This window comes from Chrysoperla carnea, chromosome 5, assembly GCF_905475395.1.
Source record: "Chrysoperla carnea chromosome 5, inChrCarn1.1, whole genome shotgun sequence".
Taxonomy (NCBI): domain Eukaryota; kingdom Metazoa; phylum Arthropoda; class Insecta; order Neuroptera; family Chrysopidae; genus Chrysoperla; species Chrysoperla carnea.
In genome coordinates, this window is record NC_058341.1 from 57,551,553 (window position 1) to 57,574,987 (window position 23,435).

Sequence of the window (23,435 nt, forward strand, 5' to 3'; positions counted from 1 at the left end):
CCTTAACTATTTTAAAAAAAAGAAAAACAAGTGAAAACAATTGACTGATTTAATTGTTGAAATACCATGCATAGTCAGTGTTGATTTCTTTATCACATTACATATACAAACATGTGACACATACATAACTGATAATCAAGTATAGTACATATTATAAAATTTCCGCCTAATTGGCCCTCACTGGTAAACAGTGATGTTTACGAAAAAATGTTTCAAACAAAAGTTGTTTAATTGATAAGGAACATTTTTTACATTTAAACTTTTGTTCTATCTCTAACGATTTACAAGATGGGTCCTACGAACCCAAGACCCAATTGACCTATGATGCTCATTTACGAACTTGACCTCACTTTTTACGTCCTGAGTACGCTGTAAAAATTTCAGCTCGATATCTTTTTTCGTTTTTGAATTATCGTGTCCACAGACGGACGGGCGGACGGACGGACGGACGGACGGACGGACAGCCGGAAATGGACTAATTAGGTGATTTTATGAACACCTATGACAAAATTTTTTTCTAGCATCATTATTTTTAAGCGTTACAAACTTGGGACTAAACTAAAACTTAATATACTATGTATATTTCATACATGGTATAAAAAAATATCGGTTAAAACTAAAGAAATCTATCGGGTATTATTCCATAATACCCCAAGCACTTGCTGCAGAAACAAATACTTACATTAGGTAAATATGCTTATAAAAACAAGTGAAAACAAACAATTGACTAAGTTAATTGTTGAAATACTCTGTAAAGAGTGGTGAATTTCAGTGCTATCATTATTTTTAATAAATTAAAAAAACCAACACAATTATGACGCCTTTCGGTCGCCATTTGTTTAGGTTTTCGAAAATTTTAAACCGAACCGTGACATCTTCCTTTACATAGAAATAGGTAACATACGTTGTTACTCGTTTCTTATATGCAAGACGCTAGAACGTGCGCCGTGTCGACTCACTTTCGAATTTGTGTACAACACATACATACGTTAGAAAACACAACACATACGTAAAACAATTCTTTTGTTATCTAACCTGCACTCATCACCAAAGTTTTGTCCTAATTTGCGCCCTCGTAATCACGCGTACAACATATTGAGAAGACTTTTCAGACTTGCGATGTAGCTATTATTTGTTTTTTGTAAGAAAGAAGCCAGTTTTGCTATAAACGTCACCTAAAAATAGAAAAAAGATATTCCCTATTCTCCGAAATTACTCTATGCTAATAGAGGACTTTTTGAGCTTTTGGACACTTACTGTGGCACTAATTATAATTCGAAGTATCTTTTTGGTGTTAACATAAACTAATTTAAACATTTTTTCCAAAAGGCATCCTTTTGCAAATTAATTTTTCTCACTCAGTATGCGTGGGGAAAATAGTTCATTACCGCACTAGGGTGGTAATAAATTCATTAAATAATAATTAAATTTTAATTAATAACTATCGTTTATTTTCACATTTTAGAGGCGTAAATAAAATTTTGTACAATACACGATAACGCATTATTAACTGACTTCTGCGATTGTCCAATTAATGCTACGCATTCATTGTGCTCATTTTGCAGGCGTACGTTAATAATGCTATTATCCCGGTAGTATTAAAAAGAACTATTGCATTATATTATCTCAATTTTTGTTACAACGTTCTAGAACACTCTGGAACTTATCCAGGCAACGCCTAACCAGTGTCGGATGTAAAGGAAACGACTAACAATTCAATTCTCCGGGGCCTCTAATCGATGTGAAAATTAAACGCGCCGTGTATTTAGTCTTCGTAAATAACTTGGCGTCTCTTGTGTGTCGCTCTTCTCATAAAAATTTTCTCTTTTGACTTTTTTCTGGGACGCCAAACAGATGCGAAGCATCTAGGCAGTTGAGGCATTAAAACTAATGAAATAAATAAAAGCAATAACAAAATTGTTTCATAACAATGTTTCAATAAAATCATACATACATTCCATTATTAAACTTAGAAATTGAAAAATTTGATGGAACATCGCGTGAGTCTAAAACTGATTGTGGTGCTTTTGATATAATTTTTTTCGGTACTACTTTCTTTAAAAGCGTTTTTACTATTGGTCTTACAACTCCTTCAGCTGTTACAACTTTATCGCTTCCTTTAATTTTGTGTTTCAAAACTTTGGCTTTGCTTCCCAATAATACTTCATTGTATGGTCTAAACAACAATTCATCTTCTAATCGATACGGTGTTTGAGGTAACCGATACACAGGATCCACTATTTGTTTTAATTCATCATCCAAATCTTTCTTTAATGTTGGATCTCTTCGTTCTGGTGGTGTTTTCAGTGCTCGGTCTAAATCTGTCTTTGTTGCGGAGTCGACTTTGTCTGGTGGCGTCATTGAACCTGAACTACCTCGAATTTTCGCTTTATATAGGGTTTTTAACAATTTTTCATTTTCGGGTGTAATTACTTCGTAGAAAGAGTATAAACCAGATTGGCAGATTGTTATGTTACTTAATGGACATTCATCGCATGTTTCGACATTCGAAATTTTTGTTAAAATTTCATCACCAATTACCAATTGCCTGCGTTTAAAATTCATGAATTATATAGAAAATTATGTCCAGATTTTCATGTCTATGAATTATTTAATAGGAATCCAAAAAATACTATCTTTTATCTGACGATTAGAAGAGCATTTTTCGAAGTATCTCAACACATCCAATCGTTAAATCAAACCGATTTTTTTATTTTTTTCAAAAGTAGTTTGAGCAAGTATGGTGAATGTTTATTTTTTTACGGTAAATGATAATTCAAAGTACCCTGATCACAATAAACACTGGGGCCTCTTGAGGGACCAAATTTTGAATTATTTCATTTTAAAATTGTGATTTTTAACACAGTACCTTATGGAAAAACTCACAATAATGTTAATTGTACAAAAATTAATGGGTGATTGAGCTTCAAAAAAGTTTTCGTCATGAAGAAAATTTACCAGAGATTCTGTTTAAAAAAGAAAACATAAAAAAACGTTGGTTTTTGACGCTTTTACGATATTTTGAGAGCATTTTATTACTTTTACGTCATAAAAATTGCCTAGTTTAGGGCATTTTATTATATTTACGTCATACAAATTGCCTAGTTGACTACACAGTTGACTGCACAACAGCCGAGCAACCTTAAATCAAATTTATTCTAAATATAAAGTTTAAAGGGAATAAGAAAACTGCAAAATTTTTTTGTTTCCAAAATTGGCAAAGTTTGTTTGTTTCCAATTTAGATAAGAATCATTTTCTAGAGTAATTTTGATCCAAAAATACAAAAATCAGGTCGCTTTTTCGATTTATCGATCAATTTCTGAGATATAAACTAAAATGGTATAAGAAAAGTGGCATTTGGAAGTAACTTCTTTACACTGTATATCAGAAACTAGTCTCTCAATGAAATATCAATTTTTGTATTATTTAGAGTAATTAAAATCCAAAAACATAAAAATTCGAATTATTTCACGATAAGATTAGTGTGTTTCAAGATGTCTCCAGAATCGTTCCTAAATAAAAGCTTTTCATACAAGCATATTAGCGATATCTCAAAAACTATCCTCCAAAGGGTTTAATGAACCCAATTTTTGTCTTTCATCATCATTTAAGTTTCATCAAATTCCGAAACAAAATTTGTTTTGTAATTTCCTCAATTTTTTTTAATGGCATGAAAATGCTGAAAATCGAGAAAATTTTTCGGTCTCCGGTTTAGATAAAATGGTTTTCTAGATTAATTTTTATCCAAAAAATATAGAAATCGGTTCCCTACGACGATAGTGTGAATTGTCCAAAACGAAAGAGATTTTCATGTTTTTTTCATGCGTTTTAACTACTCAAACTGGGTCCTTATTTATAAATAGTAAGTAATCTGGTGATATAAATTGGAACTACAAAGCGGCCCACTTCCTGTTTTAATTAGTATAAATTTTTATTGCCAGCTGGCGGTTTTGTCTGATTTGTATTTGAATATTTTGATGGTCTTTAAAAATGAGAAGTACAAGTGTCATCTGGTATCCTAAATTTGAACTACCGAAATCTGGCCCATATCTTGTTTTAATTAGGACGAATTATTATCGCCAGTTGGCGGGTTGCAACTCCTAGTTATCAATGATTATCGAGATTTCGTGGTATTTACAAAAAAAAAATTTTTTTTGTTATATAGTATAGATAGGTACACGTACCCAAAAGCACAATATAGATAATTCATCCACGGTGTTGGATTTAATGAAACGAAAAATTGCGTAGAATTATCTCTATGTTTTCCATTATGGCACATGCTTAAAACACCACGTCTATCATGTGGCACTGCATAATTTTCACATGCTAAAGGTTCAGAGCTTCGTTTTAACTTCCAACCACCAAACTGAACCCAACTATTTCGACAAATACGATGTACAGGTGCACCCGCGTATCCATGTCGTTTTAGTGTTGACAAGCGTAAAAAGTTTGCGCATGTATTTGGACAAATATCATTATATAACTGTAAAATAGATCAATTTTATCCCATTAATTGAGCTACACATTCATAATATAATCGAAATCAATAACAATGCTCAGAAAATATTGTCAAATTTGAGGATTGTTATTTAAGGAGAACAGTTAACCATCTATTAGTAAAATATTAAACTAAATGTTTTTAAAAGTTTACTTAAGATTTTCTTCAGGCAAAAGTTGCACAATTTTCTTGATTTTGATGTTGCTATACACTTATTAGTTCATTAACCGGCTTTATAACGCTGGTTTAAGACATGTGAAAATATTAATCTTGGTTTCATATATTGTTGAGCCACAACGATGACGTCACTTTGTGCCATCTGCTGACGTCACATATGAAACATGTAACACCTAACAGATGGGAGTGCTTTGAGACTCATATCCAAAGAGTTGTATTCACTCATATCCTCAGTAGTATCATTACTAGCCACCTCTTAATAAAACATTGAACTATACTTTAAATAAAACTTGTTTCTCCAAAATTCGTCTAAATAGTGCCGATTTAATGATTTGGATATCGTTTTGTGAACTATTTTAAAATCAACGAATCCAAGAGACCATTAAGTTTCATCTTTCATTCAAAATTAAATGAACAAAAACGAATAGAAAATATGGTTACGATTTAATTAAAAATTTTTGAACTTACGCAAAATACCAGAGTTCCGAAACAAACATCATCAATACTAATTAGCATACTTATATAAGTACGGTCATTTTTTTCAATATATTGTTTCATATGTCGAACAGCTTCGGCTTCAAAATCTTCCAGTACACTAATTTGATAGAATTGTTGGAGATAATTGATCAAATCTTCATCATCCCCTAAGTATTCGTTATCCTTATATACAATTAATGGTTTCTTAACTTTATAATAATGACCACCATATAAACGTTTATGTCTCAATAAATATTCATTCCATTCTACTTCGAAATATGGTATTATCTCAGGTGGTGCATAGCCTGTGGGTAAGTGACGTGCCATTACTAAGGCATAACGTTTAGCCCGTTGAAAGCATATTGTATTTATTAGACCCACAATTTTTATTTGAATTGGTGGATTTTCTGAAACATAAGTTACAGATGATTCACTACTAATCGTTTCACTGAAATTTGACATGTTTTCCCCGTGAAAATTGTATCCATTTACTAGAATCATATTGTTAGCCATCTTCGATCTATTTTAATTTGTAGGCACATATAGGCAATGTTAAATGCATATTTGCTATACAAGTAGACTAACTTTAATAGTAATTGAAAACATCGTCCAAACGGTCTATTCTATTTATCATTGTTCAAATTATTTGCATATACTACAAAAATTTTTTAACTTACGAAAAGGTTCAATAAATTTTTTGCCATAATCGATAATTATTATAATCAAAAAGAATGAATAATATTAATAATAATAATTTTTAAATTAAAATTAATTTTAACTAACATTAATACAAGTATGTAAAATAAATTGCCTACACATAAAATATAACACAGCATCCGTTTCTTATCGATATTTAACTGCTTCTCTTCCATCTGTATTTCAGATGAAACAAACTCCAACACAATTTATCTTCTTATCGGCTAGTATGAACGATAAAAAGTACATTCTTTTTTTATAGAGTAAACCTATATGCTTCATGGAGTAAATAGTATTTTCTATAAAGTTTTGAGGTTAAGTTTAATACGAATAAACAAAACATTTTCAAATCACGATGTGAAAATGAATAAAACATTTTGGATATTTTATTTAGTTATTTTTTTCTTTCTAAACTTTTTTTACTGCTTAGACAAACAAAATTTTTGCTCAAAAGAAGATGCTACTACTAACGGTTGCTCAGACAATCAAAACATTCATTTATATAAGCCCCAAACACGGTAATATAAATTAATTTTTGGAATTCAGGCCTCTTTAATCATTCTTTGGGTACCAAGTTTACCGAGCCATAGTTTCTAATGTATATCATTCGTAATGTATCCGTTAAATCTTGTATCATGATAATCTTTCCCAAAAGAACAAATTTCAGCAATGAAGCTTGGCGTCCAAAGAATTATAATCTCTCAAATTTAAGCACTCTAAATTTGAATTGCACTTTTAGATATATTTTATACGATGTAAACCCCTCCGAAGGATTTAATCTCCGGCGGGATGTATATTTAAGATTAGCAATAATGGTACACAATTTTAAAAAATCAAAAAATCATAAATTAAGCACACTTAAATTAGTTTTACCACCATGGCCACATTTATATCATTGGCAATCGAAAGATATATTCGACCAAAGACGTTTACCTTGGAGTTTATTCTTCGATATACCTAGCTTGCAAAAATTTGCTCCGGTTATAGAAATTAGCGATTTTTTTGCAGGTTTGTTCTATTGTTCAAATATTTTAAGACCGAACTTTAAAAAAATATTTTAATTTAATTACTGATTTTAGAAGCGAATTCCGCTTCAATAGATGAAACATACACATTAGAAAATTTTGAAGAAATGTTTGAATCTGGTGTTTTTGTCGATAAAGTTGAAGTTCGGGATTGTAAACGAAGGCATATTAATAATTTTTATGGCTACCCGAATATTTCAAGTAAAATAACAACGTGTTTGGGATTTCAAGGCCACACCAGTAACTTAAAAACAATTTTTGAAAAATCAGATTCTCAGTTAGTAAAAATAAATTCAATAAATATTAACTATGAGCTAATTACCAACAAAAATTTCTTCTAGAATATTTATGTTTAATCGCGCCGAAATATTTTTGCATGACGAATACGGAGGAAAAGCATTTTGGGAAGCTCGACGAAGTATGCGATTTAATAAAGAACTTGTTAAAATCGCCAAAGATTTTCGTAAAAAAAATTTCAACTCAACTGATAAGTTAGACGGTATCAATCGTCCCGATGATTGGACATTAGAAAAAGTATAAGAAAAACTATATGTATTTAGAAACCAGTTTGTTTTAACAGAAACTTTTTTTGTAGCCAAAAAGAAGCGCCAAAGGTGGAAACTATCTTTGTGTTCATTTGCGTAGAAAAGATTTTATTCAAGGACGTCCAAATGATGTGCCAAGTTTAGAAAGCGCTTCCAAGCAACTAAAAGAATTACTAGAAAAGTTAAAATTTGATAATATTTTTATTTCCACAGATAGTCCCGAAGCAGGTAATCTGTTTAGATGTATCCCCTTAACCAAGATATATTCTCAAAATGCACACATATTTATTTTCATTTTGATATCTAGATGTCAGACCTGACAACTTATTGTAGTTAATAATAAAATATAAAACTTAATGCGTTTTTAAACGCATTTTGAAAATATGACCGTCTCAAATTGGAAAAAACAATCTCTGTAAAAAATAATTTTAACTCAAAATTATATTTCAGAATTTAAAAAATTATCAACTTTATTAAAATCTAAAAACAACAATATAAAAACAAAACGTTTTACACCATCTGAAGAACAAAAAGAAAAATATAAAGATGGTGGCATAGCAATTATTGATCAACTTATATGTTCACATGCTGCCTATTTTGTGGGAACACATGAGAGTACATTTACATATAGGATACAAGAAGAACGTGAAATATTAGGCTTTCCAGAACATACAACATTCAATCAATTATGTGGAAATGATAATCCAAAATCATGTAAAAAATCATCTGTATGGAAAATTGTTTATTAAAAATTTGTTTGAGATTTTGTCCCAATCAATTCTTGCTCCTTTTTTATTTGTATGGTTTTTTTTCGTAATTCGTTTATTTTTTGTTGTTCCAGTCGAACGGATCTTTCCTGAAGTAAATGTTTAATAATTAGTTCTTTTGCCATTAAAATGCATCAAAATCAAAATTTTCCAGTACATTTGCCAAATAGAGAAATATTTTTCATGAAACTATCTGAAACTGATCCGAGAAAACGGTTTTCGTATAAAATTTGGACGATACCTCAGAAAATACTCATCCAATCTTAAAATGAATCCCATATTTGTAATTTTTGGGTTAAAATTTCCATGTATATTGGGTAACAAAATCCATTACTATCAACAATGGCAATAATTTGTCGATTGGAAGAATCCTTAAGAAGAACGAAATCTCGGGGGCGAATTCAAGCGATAATTTGTTAATTATATGTCAAATAAATCCTAGTTTTTATTTTTTTTGGGTTCCAATTACCTTATTTTAATGAGTTTTATCGAAAATGGGAATAACAAATTTTCTCTTTTTAGTAATTAAAAAAATCGAAAGTATTAACAAAAAAATTGAAAATTTTTACATTTCGATAAAATCAATATTTCATGTAATTGGTAATTGGGCGAATACTTTCTATAGTATCGCCTGAAATCCTATATGAAGCCCTATAATTTGGAAATATTTTCGATGGTATCGATCTACATAGAGGTGTAATTGTAATATGTTTCGGGTATGGGGTGTAGAGTAAAAGGAGAACCATCTCTGATATATAAAAAGTGTCCGTCATAAGGCATTAAATAAGGATAGCGCTGTTGTATCAAAAGTGTACATTTTAAAACATGTGCTCAAAGTAATAAGAATAGGATAGAGAACTAAACAAGTTATTAGAGCAGGATAGAGAAACATACATCAAACACCCTTTTGCTACATAAGCGCCATTATAGCCACTTTATTTAATGCTATTTTGTGGACACTTTTTTGCTCAAACAGTCATAAGAGATGATTCTCCTTTTACTCTACACTCCATAGTTTCGGGTTTCTTATTAACAGTCTATATTAATTTAATAAGTCTATGATCAAATTAAAACAACTACGTAAGAAACTGATTGTTTTCGTTATTTTCGAGCTTACAAGATTACACTTTGAGAAACTCGAATTACGTAGTTACTGTAGTTTAATTAACATAAAATTACATTTATATTCTAAAAAATTAAAGTTTTATATTTCCATTGACACATAGAAACAATAAGAGGAAATCTCATTCTATCCGGATTGCTCCTTTTGTATATCTTTCATTTTATTTGTTAGTAATATTTTTGTATTGATCAAAAACAAAGACGACTTACTTTAAGATCGCTAACTTTTTCATATATATCCAACATGTCTCGTTTAATTCTCAATAATTTGTCTTTATACATTTTAATAGTTGCCATTATGATTCGTATTTCACAATCAAACTCACAAATATACAATTTATTATATTCGGCTGTTAATCGATTAATTAAATCCTCTTGTTTATGTCTAAATATAAGAAATAATTCCTTTAAAATAGAAAATTTTAAATATATTGTTAAATATTTACGTTAGTTCAGAAATTTTATCCTTTCCATTTTTTAAAGGGGGTTCATAAAATTTTAATAATCCAGCAGACAATTTTTGTATGGTTTCATCGGTATATAATTCTTCTTGAGGCCTAAAATATACTTAATTATTAATTTGGCAATATTTTATTAATATTGTAAATCGAAATACTTACGGAAGGGAAGATTTTTCTACTATAATTTCGGACATGATAAAAACAATAACAGATAAATGTCAAAATAACTTTTTCAAATTTTGGACATCCCTTACGAACATTTACGGCTCCGTAGTCATTGTACCAATTCATAATATTTGCTCATGTACTCTAATTATAAACAATGACAAAACATTAATGCCGATTTTCAATCATGTAAATTTTTCCCCGAAAATCCAGAAAAATTTATTTTTCCATATTATGTTTATTAACTATTTTGATCGCTAAAAAAAGATCTCGCCTAGATTACGGTTTGTATCGTATACCTAATCATCAGCAATCAGAATTGTCACCCTTGACCGATTTTGTAAAAATGTGTCAATATCGCAAGGGCTGGCCAAACATATAAATTAGTAAAAGGAAAAATTGACTTTATTTGGTTATCTTTCACTTCAAAAACAGTTCAAAATGATTTAGTTTTGAAAAGTATTTATCAGAAAAATGTAATTGTTCTATTTTATCTTTTAAAACAAAGCTGTTTTTCCGACATATAAAATATTATATTTATATATACATGTTGTGTTTTTACGAAATATGAAAAACTATTTTTAAACCACGATCTTAAAATAACTTTTTTAATTCGATACATTACTAGATTATTCTAGAGTGTTCTCAAATATTATAAATAAGGCTGTGGAGCGTGCTTTATGCGTAAAATTACGATAACGTATATACAAGTGAAGTGAAAAAAAAACATTAATTAAAAATGGGTGCAACAATTGTCGAAACTGCTGAAACGTTAAAAGATATGGGCAATGAAGCCTTTAAGAATGGCGAATGGGATCTTTCGATTGATTACTACACTAAAGCGATCAAAAAGACAGAAGATAAAGAATCGAAAGAAATGCATGTGTACTACAAAAATCGTGCAGCGGCCTATTTAAAAAAGGAAAAATACTTAAATGCTGTTAGTGATTGTGATAAAGCTTTGGAAATTGTACCAACGGATCCAAAAGCGTTATTTAGACGTTCGCAAGCATTAGAAAGTCTAGAACGATATGAAGAAGCGTACAGAGATGCTCGACAAGTTTTGAATGTCGATCCAACAAACAAAGCAATTCAACCGGTGTTAGCACGTTTACATACTATTGTTCAAGAACGCCATCGACTTAATGCAAGTACATCGACTAAAGTTACAAAAATGATTGAAATTGCATTTAAAATGGAAGAAGATCGTGAAAAACGTGAAACTGCTATGAAAAACTTACTGGTTTTGGCTAGAGAATCAATTGGAGCGGAAATTATGTATAAAGAAGGAGTAGTACAAAAAATTAATCAACTAATCAAAGTGGAAAAGAAATCAAATTTAAGAATACAATGTGTACGGATTATTGGTGAATTATGTCGCAACTCGTTAGATCGTACGAAAGGTGTTATCTCAATTGTTGGTATACCGTGGTTTTTAGAAATAATTAATTCTAACCAGGAGGAAGATGTAAATGCAGCTCAATATTGTATGCAAACGATTATAAATTCGTATTCAGGAATGGAAAATAAACCAGATTCGAAACCAATTCAAGAATTATGCGAGAAACATAAATCCGAAATCGATACTTTATTATCGTGTTTATTACATTCCGTAACGAACCGAACAATCACAGGCTTAGCGCGAGATTCCATTATGGAATTACTCATAAAAAATATCCATTGGGATCAATTAAATTGGGCTGAACGATTAGTAGAACTTAAAGGTTTGGAACGTTTAATGGAAGTCGCAAGTGAATTAAAAGAGTACAAATATGAATCAGCTATGGATATTACGGATTCAAGTCGAACAATTGCTTCGGTTCTATTTTCGAAAGTATACGAAAATATGTACTACGACAAAGCACGCGAAAATTACTTCTCTCATATTCAAGAATACATTAAGGATAAATTATTGACTCCCGATATTGAATCGAAAGTACGTGTGACTGTTGCAATTACAACACTTTTAACCGGTCCAATTGACGTAGGAAACCAAGTAATTGCCAAAGAAGGTGTTATGGAAATGATTCTAGTAATGGCTGGTACGGAAGATGTCCTTCAACAGAAAGTCGCTTGCGAATGTATTGTGGCTGCGGCATCGAAAAAGGATAAAGCCTTGGCAATTATCAAACAAGGTGTGAACATTTTGAAAGAATTATATAAATCAAAGAACGATGAAATTCGTATTCGGGCTTTGGTCGGTCTATGTAAATTGGGAAGTTACGGTGGAAACGATGCAACAATAAGACCTTTCGCAGATGGAGCAAATCAAAAATTAGGGGAGGCTTGCCGACGATTTTTAATTAATCCTAAAAAAGATTACGATACAAAACGTTGGGCGGCTGAAGGCTTATCATACTTAACGTTGGATGCTGAAGTTAAAGAGAAATTAATTGAAGATCGTCCTGCTATTAAAGCTTTAATTGAGCTAGCAAAGACCGGAAATCAAGCTGCGCTTTATGGTGTAGTCACAACGTTAGTAAATCTTTGCAATGCTTACGAAAAACAAGAAATGGTACCAGAAATGATTGAATTGGCAAAGTTTGCAAAGCAACATATACCCGAAGAACATGAATTAGACGATGCCGATTTTGTTACAAAACGAGTCACTATTCTTGCAAAAGAAGGTGTTACATCAGCATTGGTTGCGCTATCAAAAACTGAAAGTAATAATTCAAAGGAGTTAATTGCTAGAGTGTTTAACGCTATTTGTGCAGAACAAGAGTTACGTGGCATTGTAGTACAGCAAGGCGGCGCAAAAGTATTACTTCCCATGGCATTAGAAGGTACAGAAAAGGGTAAAAAACACGCAGCTCAAGCATTAGCTCGAATCGGTGTAAATATTAATCCAGAAGTTGCATTTCCTGGTCAAAGAATGTTAGAAGTAGTAAGACCTTTGATAAATCTCCTACACCCTGATTGTTCCGGTTTGGAAAACTTCGAAGCTCTATTAACTCTTTGTAATATAGCAAGTTGTAATGAAGCAGCTCGGCAAAGAATTCTAAAAGATGGAGGTTTACCCCGAATAGAACATTTCATGTACGAAGAGCATACAATGTTATGCCGTGCAGCGACTCAAGTTATTACAAATATGGTGTCATCTCCGGATGTTGTAAAAATTTACGAAGGCGATAATGATCGTACGAAGTATTTACTTGTTCTCTGTGGTGATGAAGATAAGGATACAGCTTTTGCTGCTTCCGGAGCGTTGGCAACATTAACGGCAGTTAGTGAAAAATGTTGCAAAAAAATATTTGAGCTGAAATCATGGTTGGAAAATATTCATTGCCTCTTAGCGAATCCAAACAGTGAAATTATGTACCGAGGAGTATACATTGTTAATAATTTGATAAATAGTTCAAAAGAAGTCGCAGAGAAATTAATCGACACAGATGTTATGGAAATTTTAATGGCGTTAACACGATTGGGAGATGCTGCATTTGAAGGTGTTGATAAAGTTCGAAAATTAGCAAACGAAGCGTTAAAATCTGCGGAAAAATGGAATTTAATTAAAAAACCAGAAGACGTTACTGAAGAATAATTAAATATTTAATGAATTTTATATAAATTTTTATATTTGTACTTAATTTATTTAAATTTTATCATAAAAAAAAAATAAACGTTAAACCTAAAATCTACCACTGCGTTTTCTTCCAGTATACTTAGAATTTTCCCGCGTTTCCTTTCCTTGCCTTCGTCTACGTTCTTTTTTCTCTAATATCCATTCTCGGCTACCTTTCATTGGTTTTCCACGTGACTTTTTCACCATTTCACGTTTAGATGTGTAATTAACACGAGATTCTTGACCATCGTCGCCCAAGGCTTTTGGTAACGGTACTGAACCTCCCGTCATTAATACTAGAAAACTTTTTTTTGCCTTTGTGGAATTTGGATAATCGATAACAACACCACCATAAAATCCAGCTTTGGTTGCTTGAGATGTGACTAATTCAATTTGTTCGGTATTTTCCGGATAAAATTGGAAAACTGCTCTGGCAGTTCGGCTCTAAAAATTCAACCGCATGTTTTAGCTTATTATACCATGTATATGAAATATAGGAAGGTATATTAAGTTTAGTCACAAGTTTGTAACGATTAAAAACATTGATGCTATGAAAAAAATTTTGGGATAGGTGTTCATAAAATCACCTAATTAGTCCATTTCCAGTTGTCTGTCTGTCGTCTCTCTGTCCGTCTGTCAGCGCGATACTCAAAAACGAAGAGATATGGAGCTGAAAATTTTATAGCGTGCTGAGGACGTAAAAAGTGAGGTCAAGTTCGTAAATGAGCAACATAGAGCAATTGGGTCTTGGGTTCGTAGGACCCATCTTGTAAACCGTTAGAGATAGAACAAAAGTTTAAATGTTAAAAATGTTCCTTATAAAAAAAATAAACAACTTTTGTTTACAACATTTTTTCGTAAACATCACTGTTTACCCGTGAGAGCGCAAATTATGCACAAATTGTATAGTATGTTATGGCTATATCAGTTATATATGTTTGACATGTATGTGTGAGTAATGTGCTAGAGTAATCAACACTGTCTATACATGGTATTTCAACAATTAACTCAGTCAATTGTTTGTTTTCACTTATAAATTTTAAATTAAAATACAGTACTTACCAAACATGCATATAATGTGCTAAAAAATTTATACAGTCTTTGAACGGGTTTATGTGATTTTTTATCTGCGTTACAAAGCCATTGTAAAGCAGATATTGAAATAGCTCCATCGAAACTCCCTGCTCGAAATGGACAACCCTGGCCCATATCAGATAGAATTAAGTCACCTTCAACTTCTCTTTCTAAGGCAATATCTACAAACAAAAATATTTTCACTATCGATTTATTTCCGAAATTTTTAGTTGGATTTACCAAGCATAGCGGTTGATATATCCATACCAACCCAAAAATGACCATTTTCTTCAACAACACTCCCGCTAAGGCCCGATCCACATCCTATATCCAATAGAAACATTGACTCATCTTCAGGGAGCATCAAGAGTTCTAGAGCTCTTCCAGTCATCTGTTCTTGAATTTCCATCATTCGAGAACTGAAATTTACCAAAATGAATATAAACTAATACAAAATAATTCAAATTCAACTTACTTTTGTGTATATTTTCGAGCTTCATCTTCATTGTAAAAGATTTCAGGAGGAGCCAAATGTTCAGGGCGAGACATTTTAAATAAATCTCCACGTGCTTGAATTTATATTTTGGTATCTTTCATGACATTAGCTTCAAATCCATATATGTCAAATTATTTGACATTTATGACATATTTCCCCGCGAAATTTAAAAATTTCCATTTTATATAAAAATATCTAACCACTTTTTGTGAGAGAAAAGGAGCTAAAAATAGCTACAGATTCTAATTGTGATAAGAAATTATAACAAAATTATATTTGATAACTTTTAACTTTGACTAGTTTGGAAATAATGCTTGGAACATTCTCATCAAGCCTACGTTCTACTAATTTTTTGACAAAATTTGGAGGAAATAATTTTTCTCAATTATATAGAAAGATGTGTGATAAACCAAAAGTGTTTGTAACTCGAAGTGATATTCCAAATGATGCAATTGAGTTATTAAAAACAAGGTAAAAATATAACCGTAAAGAATTTTTAGGAAAAATAGGGTTACTATTCTTATTCCAAAATTCCAATGGTCGAAGACATGAAGAGGGTAGGTACATGATGCTCCCAATTCAATATTGGTTAAAATATAATTACCCCAGTATTCTGTTCAATATTTTCATGAAGAATTTCAATTTCAAAATGAAAACATGTTTTCAAAAAAACATACGCTCGTAAAATATACCAACTCACGACTTTCATCATCCTCAAATACCTGTTATTTGTTATCTATAAAAATTAAACAAGTGAAATTTACAAAATTTTAAAAATTTCCGACAAATTTTTTCCTGTAAACTTTGTTTCCTTGTTTTCCTTAAGAACACCCACCATTACTTTCCAAACAACCCAAAAACAAAAAATAAATCAAAATCGCTTCATCCGTTTAGGAGCTGCGATACCACAGGCAGATGGGCAGATAGACATAAATGCACATAGCGATTAAAGTAATTACACCTCTCTTTTTGCGTCGAGGGTTAAAAATAAAGAGTAAAATATAAATTTCCATCTTCCAAACTTTTGCAATCTTGAATCTAATAATGATAATAAATTAGAAAATCTTATTATTTTACAGCTGTGACGTCACCGTTTGGAATAAGTTGGAAACTGTTCCTATTAATAGCTTAGTGGAAAATATTAAAGATAAAGATGCTTTATTTTGTGTATTAAATGATCAAATTTCAAGCCAAGTTTTGGATAAAGCTCCAAAGCTAAAGGTAATCGGTACCATGTCTGTGGGCTACGATCATTTGGACGTAGATGCAATTAAAAAACGTAATATTCGTATTGGATACACACCTAACATACTATCAGATGCAACCGCGGAATTAACAGTCGCTTTATTGTTAACGACATCTCGGCGAATTATTGAAGCGAATAATGCAGCTAAAACTGGTGAGTGGAAATCATGGGCACCGGTTTGGATGTGTGGACCAGGTTTAAAAAATAAAACTGTGGGTTTGGTAGGATTTGGACGTATTGCCCAACAAGTTGGACGTATAATAAAATCATTTAATATTTCTAAACTTATATATTTTAATCGATCAGAACGTAAGAGCGAAGCATGTGAAATTGGCGCTGTTCGAGTTGATTTTGATACATTATTAAAGGAGAGTGATTTTGTAATTGTTACTTGTGCGCTTGCTCCAGAAACAAAAGGATTGTTTTCGACAGAAGCGTTTAAAAAAATGAAGCCAACTGCTATTCTTATTAACACAAGCCGTGGTCAAGTTATTGACCAAGACGCCTTAGTTGAAGCATTGGAGAATAAACAAATTTATGGAGCGGGACTCGACGTTATGTATCCCGAACCTTTGCCTTTATCAAACCCTCTTTTAAAATTAAACAATTGTGTAATTTTACCCCATATTGGGAGTGCTGCAATTGAAACACGGCAAGAAATGGCTTTAATAACAGCTCAAAATATTTTAGCTGTTTTAAATGACAAAGAGATGCCTGCTGAATTAAAGCTATAAAATTTTAATATTGAGGAAAACCACTCAGTGTAAATATTTAATTTTTATAACTTTCTGTGACAAAAAGCTTCATATTTCAGATAAATATTCCCTCATAATCTGAAATTGTATATTGTAAAAGTGCGTTTTCTTTTTAGACAAAATAGTCTCAAAATTTTAACTTTTTAACTTGAAACAAGCCTTTGTCTACTTTTCAAAATAAGAGATGATTACTTGATTTAGAATCACACTAACTTTCAGAACAAGTTGTTGTGAGTGGTAGTGAATTTACTGAGATCAAAGAAAGCAATGTTTCTTCGGTTTGCCTCTCAACATCGCTTGCATTTGTTAGTTTAAGTTCAGGAAAGTATTTTGTTTGAAGTGAATAAGCCCCTTAATTAAGTTGTAATTACTTTAATTAATAATGAATTTTTAATATTGTATATTCTATTTGTAATAAAAGTTGAAAATAAATTGTACTTTATACAAAACTTAATTATAAATATTTTACAATTTTACAAAATAATTTTGATTCCAGAAAATGCAATAAAATAAGTAATAAAACAAGAAATGTTGATTATGTAGGGTAAAATGGCGGCCATTTTTCTAGGAATTTTTTTTCCATTTTTGGACTATATGCTTTGAAACGAATTTTTAAACAAAAATGATCCCCTGAAAATTGCTCCCTTTGATCGCCTTCATATTATCCATTGGACTTAGTATGAAATAGAATCAATCGACTCACTAATTGAACTTATTTACTTCCAAATTTTCAACTCTATCTTTTCTAGTTTTTGAGAAAATTGAAATTAAAATTTAACCCTAATTTAAACACTCACGGGAAAACAAAGTTATTTGCTAAAAATGTTAAAAACAAAAATTGTTTCTATTACGGTTTATAAAATAGGTCCTAAAGACACATGACTCAATTGACCTATATTGCCCCTTTTAGAATTCAAAGTGGCGTTTTACGTCTTGAACATGTATTAAGAAGCTCGATATCTCATTTCGTTTTCGCATTATCGTGCTGATGCGAAAATACACTAATTAGATGATTTTATGAGCACCATATTTAACTAAATTAATAAAGTTAAAGCCTCAAAAATTTGCTGATGTTACGAAAAATTTTCTGGCAATGCAAAAATGGGATATGGAAGTTAACTCAATTTAACTATTTACGGAAGTTACATGAAGAATTTCTATAATATTTGTTAGGGATTTTTATTTTTCCATAATTTCTAGAAGCCATATGATTTTATTTAATAAAATTTTAAAGAATTTTTCATTCACAAATGTCTTTTTATAAGTAATTTTTTAATTAATTTGGTAAAATTTTTAGATGAATTACTTTTATAAACAATTAAAATTTAGTTTAGTTTAATTTAACTACATTTTTTATCCTTAAATTTAAACAGTTCATGTGTACCAACTACAAGTAAATCAAGTCACATTACTTTTTACCATAGGCAACAATCTTGAAAAACGTGCTTGCCGTCAAAAATTGTGATTCATAATTATTTTGTGTTAAATTAAACGAATTAAACTCAAAGAAAATGGCCCTTCACGTACCCAGAGCTCCGGGCATGGCACAAATGCTCAAAGACGGAGCCAGAGTAAGTTGAAATTTACATTTTTATATTTCTTACACAAATTTTTTATGTAGGCGATAAGTCAGGAAAATCTATGTTTCGCATGAACAATTATCACTAATGGAAAGGATGATTCGCATAATGTATAAGATTAGTATTTATTAGCGAATACGTTAAATCCCGGTAATTAAATTAAGTACTTTGTTTAGGATATATCTAATCTTGCAAAATTTTATGGACATAATAATGCCCCAAATACACTTGAATCAACGAGTACAATTTGAGGGTAATATTTAGAAATACACGCCTTAACTTTTTTTGGCTTGTGAAATTCATAGTTCCGAATTCCGACTTGTGGAGTTCATAGTTCCGGGTAATCGGGAAATAAATCAGAAAGTCAGATGATAGACACACAATTTTACATAAATAATATCAATTAATTTAAAATAAAAGTCTCTCGAATCAACTAGAATATGAAACAAATAGTGATAACGATGTCGGGAGAAACGGCACGATTTCTGGAGTCTTCCGATCATGTCTGAATTTAAGTACAAATGGTAATCAAAATTTTTGATGTTTCTAGCATTTTTCTGGTCTTGAAGAAGCTGTATTTCGTAACATAAATGCATGCAAACAATTCGCACAAACAGTAAAATCCGCGTATGGTCCTAATGGCATGAACAAAATGATTATAAATCACATCGAAAAAATGTTTGTCACAAGTGATGCAGCGACCATAATGCGTGAGCTCGAAGTTGAACATCCAGCCGCAAAATTAATGATAATCGCTAGTGAAATGCAAGATTCTGAAGTTGGAGATGGCACCAATTTTGTTGTGATTTTATGTGGTGCTTTACTTGAAGCCGCCGAAGAATTACTTCGTTTAGGTATTACACCTGGTGAAGTTGCTGAAGGCTATGAAAAAGGGTTAGACAAAGCACTAGAAATTTTACCCAGTTTGGTTGTGAAAGAAGTTACAAATTGTCGTGATATTAAAGAAGTGATTGGCGGTATCCGTGCATCCGTTATGGCCAAACAATATGGATTCGAAAATTTCTTAGCTGAATTAATTGCCAAGGCATGTATTGCAATCTTACCGGAACAAACTACATTTAATGTAGATAATATTCGCATTTGTAAAGTTTTGGGATCTGGATTGTTAAGTTCACAAGTATATAATGGAATGGTATTCAAGCGTCAAGTTGAAGGCGATGTAACATCAGCTACCAAAGCAAAAATTGCTTTGTTTAGTTGTCCAGTTGATATTATGCAAACTGAAACTAAAGGAACTGTTTTAATTACAACTGCAAATGAACTTATGGATTTCAGTCGTGGTGAAGAGAATCTTTTAGAAGCACAAATTAAAGCAATTGCTGATACTGGTGCTAAAGTTGTTGTAGCTGGAGCCAAATTTGGTGACATGGCTTTACATTATCTCAATAAATATGGTATTATGGCTGTTCGATTGAACTCAAAATTCGATTTGCGACGGTTAAGTAAAGCGGTAAGTTATTCGACTACGACTAATTGGAAAATTCAAGGTTCTTAGTTCTCAGGCAATAGAAAATTTTTCGTTTTCGTGTAATCTATTCCAAACTCCCATTGTATAAACAACAATCGAATGCATCTTTTGACAGTGCTTCATATTGAGCTGATTCCGAGGATAAAGCACCACCAAAATCTGACCCTCACTTCTTGGACCATTGGGTAGTGAATTAACCTGCGGTAGTGATATTCCTTTGTGAACAATTTTACAATTGTTGTTAAAGCGAGTAAACATTTGTCTGGTCCGTTAGTACACCTAAATTTTTGCCAAATAAAAAATAATAGTTTACATTTTTTTAAAGTGTAGATCGCGACCTCCCGGGGGATCGCAAAGCCTATACCAGAAGGCCGCGGATTATTGCGAAGACTCATTAAAAAGAAATAAATTAAAAAAATCTACAGACAAACTTTTTGCATTTAGTTTCGTTTCACTACTTTCACTAGAAGTTGGCGGTTATGTTGATCGTTTCAGAAAGGATTAGATAGTAAAATAGCTTCCTGTGAAACTTTGAAACTCCCCCCAAAATGTTTTTCGGATCGTTCTGATCAAAAGCTCACACATCCATAAAGTTTTTTTATCGAGTAGTTTTGTGAGCGATCAAACATATTATAGCTATAATATTAGATAGGAAGTGGCTCTCAGTGAAACTTTTTCAAACCGCCTTCAAAATATACTTCTTATCGTTCTGATCAGAAGCTCCCACGGCCCAGTTTCTCTCAAAAAGCCATTTTCCTGTCTAATACTGCAACTTTAGTATATGTGAGGGCTTTTCAAACAATCCGAAGAACATTTAGGTGGCGGTTTGAAAAAGTTTCACAGAAAGCCATTTTTCTATCGAATCATGCGAGGCCCTTTATCCATTTTCAATAATTACAACACGTCACTTCAATATATTAAAATTTGACTTACATTCGTCAAACAATTGCGGATATATTGACACCACCGGGCCAACAGACAGTATTCGTTGTGTCTCGCTCATTCTCTCTACTCTCATGCTCGCCTGATGTAAATATGTAATATGTATATATCTTTTTTAGATCTTAATTGTTAAGATCTAAATAAATAACTTACTTTGTTTATTTAAAATATTAAAAAATACTGGTTTACATAAGAAATTTAATACATTTTAGGTCAATGGAACCGTATTACCAAGAATCACAGCACCAACTCCACAAGAATTGGGTTACTGTGATGAGGTTGTTATCGATGAGCTTGGAGATACTGTTGTGGTAGCCTTCAGACAATTGGGTAGCGAGTCCAGAATTTCAACAATTGTTATACGTGGTTCCACCGACAATTATATGGATGATATCGAACGAGCCATCGATGATGGTGTCAATACATTTAAAGGATTATCACGTGATGGAAAATTGGTTCCTGGCGCTGGTGCGACAGAAATTGCTTTAGCCAATCAATTAATCCAATATGCTGATACATTACCCGGTTTAGAACAGTATGCTATACGTAAATTTGCAACAGCATTAGAAAGCTTTCCAAAAGCAATTGCTGAAAATTCTGGTTTGAATTCAACTGACGTTTTACGGAATTTATATGAAGCACATCAAGTAAGTATACTCAATAAAATTGAAACATTTTGAAGAAGACTGCTAATTTTACTAGATATGTGGACTTACTGATTGTTTAATTATTTTAGGGTGGCAACAAAACAGCTGGCGTAGATATCGATAGCACCGATAGTAAACCATGCAATGTGTTAGATAAAGGTATTTTAGATTTATATGTATCGAAAATGTGGGGATTGAAATATGCCGTAGGTGCAGCATGTACAATTTTACGTGTGGATCAAATAATAATGGCAAAACGAGCTGGTGGACCCAAACCAAGAGCACCACAGGGCAGTGATGATGAATCTTAAAAATAGGGATTGTATATTTAAATTAAAAATTTACACGAAATTCTTATGTATTCGCATTTTCTATTTAATAATTAACATACAAAATATAATTTAACGAATATTTTTCGCTTTTCACATTTATTTGAATTTTTTCAAATATTTTCAATAAACTCACTAATTTTTAATCTGGCCTTTTATTTTTATTATACCTATCTATACTCGGTTTACTTTAGAGATGCCAACACCCTAGAAAAAGGAAAATACGATTTTAAAGCACACAGTTTAATCTAACTGGTTCGATCTTTTAATTCTGCTTTAAAATAATTTAGCAAAATTATAAATACGAATCAATTAAATTAACATAGTGGCCACTGTTTTTCAAAATATAATTCCCTGACTTTTCCAGTTGAACAATTCAAAATATTTTTGACAAATTACTACTACTTTAAATAGGTTTGAAAGAAAGTGGAACGAAAATTTTGCAAATAATGAAAATCGTAATATAAAATTATGACTCAATATATTAATACAATTACATGCTCCATTTTTTTTAAATAATTCATATAGAAAATAATTATAAAAATTTATTTAGAACTTAGTTACGAAAATAATAAAATTTCCTGATTTTTCTCCTGTTTAGAATTTGAATTCCTTGACGTTTCCAGTAATTTAGTGATTGTAACACCATGGACTACTCTCGGAAACACTTGAAATTCCTAAGGTTGACATCTGTAATATAATTTGGATAAATACCTTTAATACCCTATACATGAAATATGTCAGAGCATATTCAGTTTAGTCCCAAGTGTGTAACTAAAACTTAAAAACATTGATGATACAAACATTTTGGTAAAGGTATTCATAAAATCACATAATTAGTTTATTTCCGTTTGGCCGCTTGTCATCATGATAACTCAAAAACCAAAAGAGATATCAATCTAAAACTTTTATAGCGTATTCAGGACTTAAAAAGGGATCGAGTTTGGGAAATTAAAGAAACTCTTTTAAACCGTAATAGAAAGAACAAAAATTTAAATACAAAAAATGTTAAATACAAAAGATTTATATTTCCCGTAAGGTTCCAAATTAGGGCATAATTTAAGTTTCTATTTTCTCAAAAACTATAAAAGAGTTGAAAATTTTTATTGCGTAGCTTCGGATAGTGAGTTTATTGATTCTAATTTCATACTATCCGATAATTTTAAGGAGGTAAAGAAAATTAAGAATTCATTTCAAAGCAAAAAAATTTTTGGGAAAAAATGGCCGCCTTTTTACTTTACATGAATCTATTTTTTTTTTTTTTTTTTTCTAAATATTATACTGCGTGTTTAACTACTATGGTCATATACGCAGTGTTGAATCTATTTGTTTTATAACGATATATTATATATTCTAACTTATTTATAACAAGATATAAAAA

At 31.3% G+C, this 23,435-nt stretch overlaps 7 protein-coding genes across 7 annotated transcripts; 4 read left to right on the forward strand and 3 right to left on the reverse strand.

Moving 5' to 3' along the window:
• Positions 1-1,944: 1,944 nt before the first annotated feature.
• Positions 1,945-5,615, reverse strand: LOC123301260 (probable inactive peptidyl-prolyl cis-trans isomerase-like 6). The gene is made up of 3 exons (XM_044883995.1): positions 5,145-5,615; positions 4,186-4,484; positions 1,945-2,548 (listed from the first exon to the last, which is right to left on the reverse strand). The coding sequence occupies exons 1-3, from the start codon at positions 5,613-5,615 to the stop codon at positions 1,945-1,947; spliced, it is 1,374 nt and encodes a 457-aa protein (XP_044739930.1).
• A 535-nt stretch (positions 5,616-6,150) lies between these two features.
• Positions 6,151-8,168, forward strand: LOC123300151 (GDP-fucose protein O-fucosyltransferase 2). Its single transcript, XM_044882650.1, has 6 exons — positions 6,151-6,367; positions 6,589-6,857; positions 6,929-7,151; positions 7,216-7,408; positions 7,470-7,647; positions 7,870-8,168. Exons 1-6 carry the CDS (start codon positions 6,213-6,215, stop codon positions 8,166-8,168), a joined length of 1,317 nt encoding a protein of 438 aa, XP_044738585.1. The 5' UTR covers positions 6,151-6,212.
• On the reverse strand, positions 7,931-10,053 carry LOC123300152 (biogenesis of lysosome-related organelles complex 1 subunit 6). The gene is made up of 4 exons (XM_044882651.1): positions 9,929-10,053; positions 9,755-9,865; positions 9,519-9,693; positions 7,931-8,275 (listed from the first exon to the last, which is right to left on the reverse strand). The coding sequence occupies exons 1-4, from the start codon at positions 9,961-9,963 to the stop codon at positions 8,165-8,167; spliced, it is 432 nt and encodes a 143-aa protein (XP_044738586.1). The 5' UTR covers positions 9,964-10,053; the 3' UTR covers positions 7,931-8,164.
• A 486-nt stretch (positions 10,054-10,539) lies between these two features.
• LOC123300553 (protein unc-45 homolog B) lies at positions 10,540-13,475 on the forward strand. The gene has a single exon (XM_044883138.1). The coding sequence runs from the start codon at positions 10,674-10,676 to the stop codon at positions 13,473-13,475; it is 2,802 nt and encodes a 933-aa protein (XP_044739073.1). The 5' UTR covers positions 10,540-10,673.
• A 44-nt stretch (positions 13,476-13,519) lies between these two features.
• Positions 13,520-15,171, reverse strand: LOC123300304 (probable 18S rRNA (guanine-N(7))-methyltransferase). The gene is made up of 4 exons (XM_044882860.1): positions 15,046-15,171; positions 14,811-14,989; positions 14,559-14,752; positions 13,520-13,940 (listed from the first exon to the last, which is right to left on the reverse strand). The coding sequence occupies exons 1-4, from the start codon at positions 15,117-15,119 to the stop codon at positions 13,563-13,565; spliced, it is 825 nt and encodes a 274-aa protein (XP_044738795.1). The 5' UTR covers positions 15,120-15,171; the 3' UTR covers positions 13,520-13,562.
• A 161-nt stretch (positions 15,172-15,332) lies between these two features.
• Positions 15,333-17,422, forward strand: LOC123300210 (glyoxylate reductase/hydroxypyruvate reductase-like). The gene is made up of 2 exons (XM_044882738.1): positions 15,333-15,537; positions 16,146-17,422. The coding sequence occupies exons 1-2, from the start codon at positions 15,377-15,379 to the stop codon at positions 17,044-17,046; spliced, it is 1,062 nt and encodes a 353-aa protein (XP_044738673.1). The 5' UTR covers positions 15,333-15,376; the 3' UTR covers positions 17,047-17,422.
• Positions 17,423-18,447: 1,025 nt separating this feature from the next.
• Positions 18,448-22,106, forward strand: LOC123299665 (T-complex protein 1 subunit theta). Its single transcript, XM_044881955.1, has 4 exons — positions 18,448-18,638; positions 19,198-20,118; positions 21,291-21,725; positions 21,815-22,106. The coding sequence occupies exons 1-4, from the start codon at positions 18,579-18,581 to the stop codon at positions 22,034-22,036; spliced, it is 1,638 nt and encodes a 545-aa protein (XP_044737890.1). The 5' UTR covers positions 18,448-18,578; the 3' UTR covers positions 22,037-22,106.
• Positions 22,107-23,435: the final 1,329 nt, after the last annotated feature.

Coding starts and splice junctions, on each gene's coding strand:
- LOC123301260 (XM_044883995.1), bottom strand. CDS start 5,615: ATGTCAAATTTCAGTGAAACGATTAGTAGTGAATCATCTGTAACTTAT. Junction 4,485..5,144: donor TCGGAACTCTGGTATTTTGC/GTAAGTTCAAAA, acceptor TCTATTTTACAG/TTATATAATGATATTTGTCC. Junction 2,549..4,185: donor TATCTATATTGTGCTTTTGG/GTACGTGTACCT, acceptor TTTTAAACGCAG/GCAATTGGTAATTGGTGATG.
- LOC123300151 (XM_044882650.1), top strand. CDS start 6,213: ATGAATAAAACATTTTGGATATTTTATTTAGTTATTTTTTTCTTTCTA. Junction 7,409..7,469: donor ATGATTGGACATTAGAAAAA/GTATAAGAAAAA, acceptor CTTTTTTTGTAG/CCAAAAAGAAGCGCCAAAGG. Junction 7,648..7,869: donor CACAGATAGTCCCGAAGCAG/GTAATCTGTTTA, acceptor ATTATATTTCAG/AATTTAAAAAATTATCAACT.
- LOC123300152 (XM_044882651.1), bottom strand. CDS start 9,963: ATGTCCGAAATTATAGTAGAAAAATCTTCCCTTCC. Junction 9,694..9,754: donor GATAAAATTTCTGAACTAAC/GTAAATATTTAA, acceptor TCTTATATTTAG/ACATAAACAAGAGGATTTAA. Junction 8,276..9,518: donor AAAAAGTTAGCGATCTTAAA/GTAAGTCGTCTT, acceptor CATTTACTTCAG/GAAAGATCCGTTCGACTGGA.
- LOC123300553 (XM_044883138.1), top strand. CDS start 10,674: ATGGGTGCAACAATTGTCGAAACTGCTGAAACGTTAAAAGATATGGGC.
- LOC123300304 (XM_044882860.1), bottom strand. CDS start 15,119: ATGTCTCGCCCTGAACATTTGGCTCCTCCTGAAATCTTTTACAATGAA. Junction 14,990..15,045: donor GCTCGAAAATATACACAAAA/GTAAGTTGAATT, acceptor GGTAAATTTCAG/TTCTCGAATGATGGAAATTC. Junction 13,941..14,558: donor GCACATTATATGCATGTTTG/GTAAGTACTGTA, acceptor TTGAATTTTTAG/AGCCGAACTGCCAGAGCAGT.
- LOC123300210 (XM_044882738.1), top strand. CDS start 15,377: ATGCTTGGAACATTCTCATCAAGCCTACGTTCTACTAATTTTTTGACA. Junction 15,538..16,145: donor ATTGAGTTATTAAAAACAAG/GTAAAAATATAA, acceptor ATTATTTTACAG/CTGTGACGTCACCGTTTGGA.
- LOC123299665 (XM_044881955.1), top strand. CDS start 18,579: ATGGCCCTTCACGTACCCAGAGCTCCGGGCATGGCACAAATGCTCAAA. Junction 20,119..21,290: donor TGCGACGGTTAAGTAAAGCG/GTAAGTTATTCG, acceptor AATACATTTTAG/GTCAATGGAACCGTATTACC. Junction 21,726..21,814: donor ATTTATATGAAGCACATCAA/GTAAGTATACTC, acceptor TAATTATTTTAG/GGTGGCAACAAAACAGCTGG.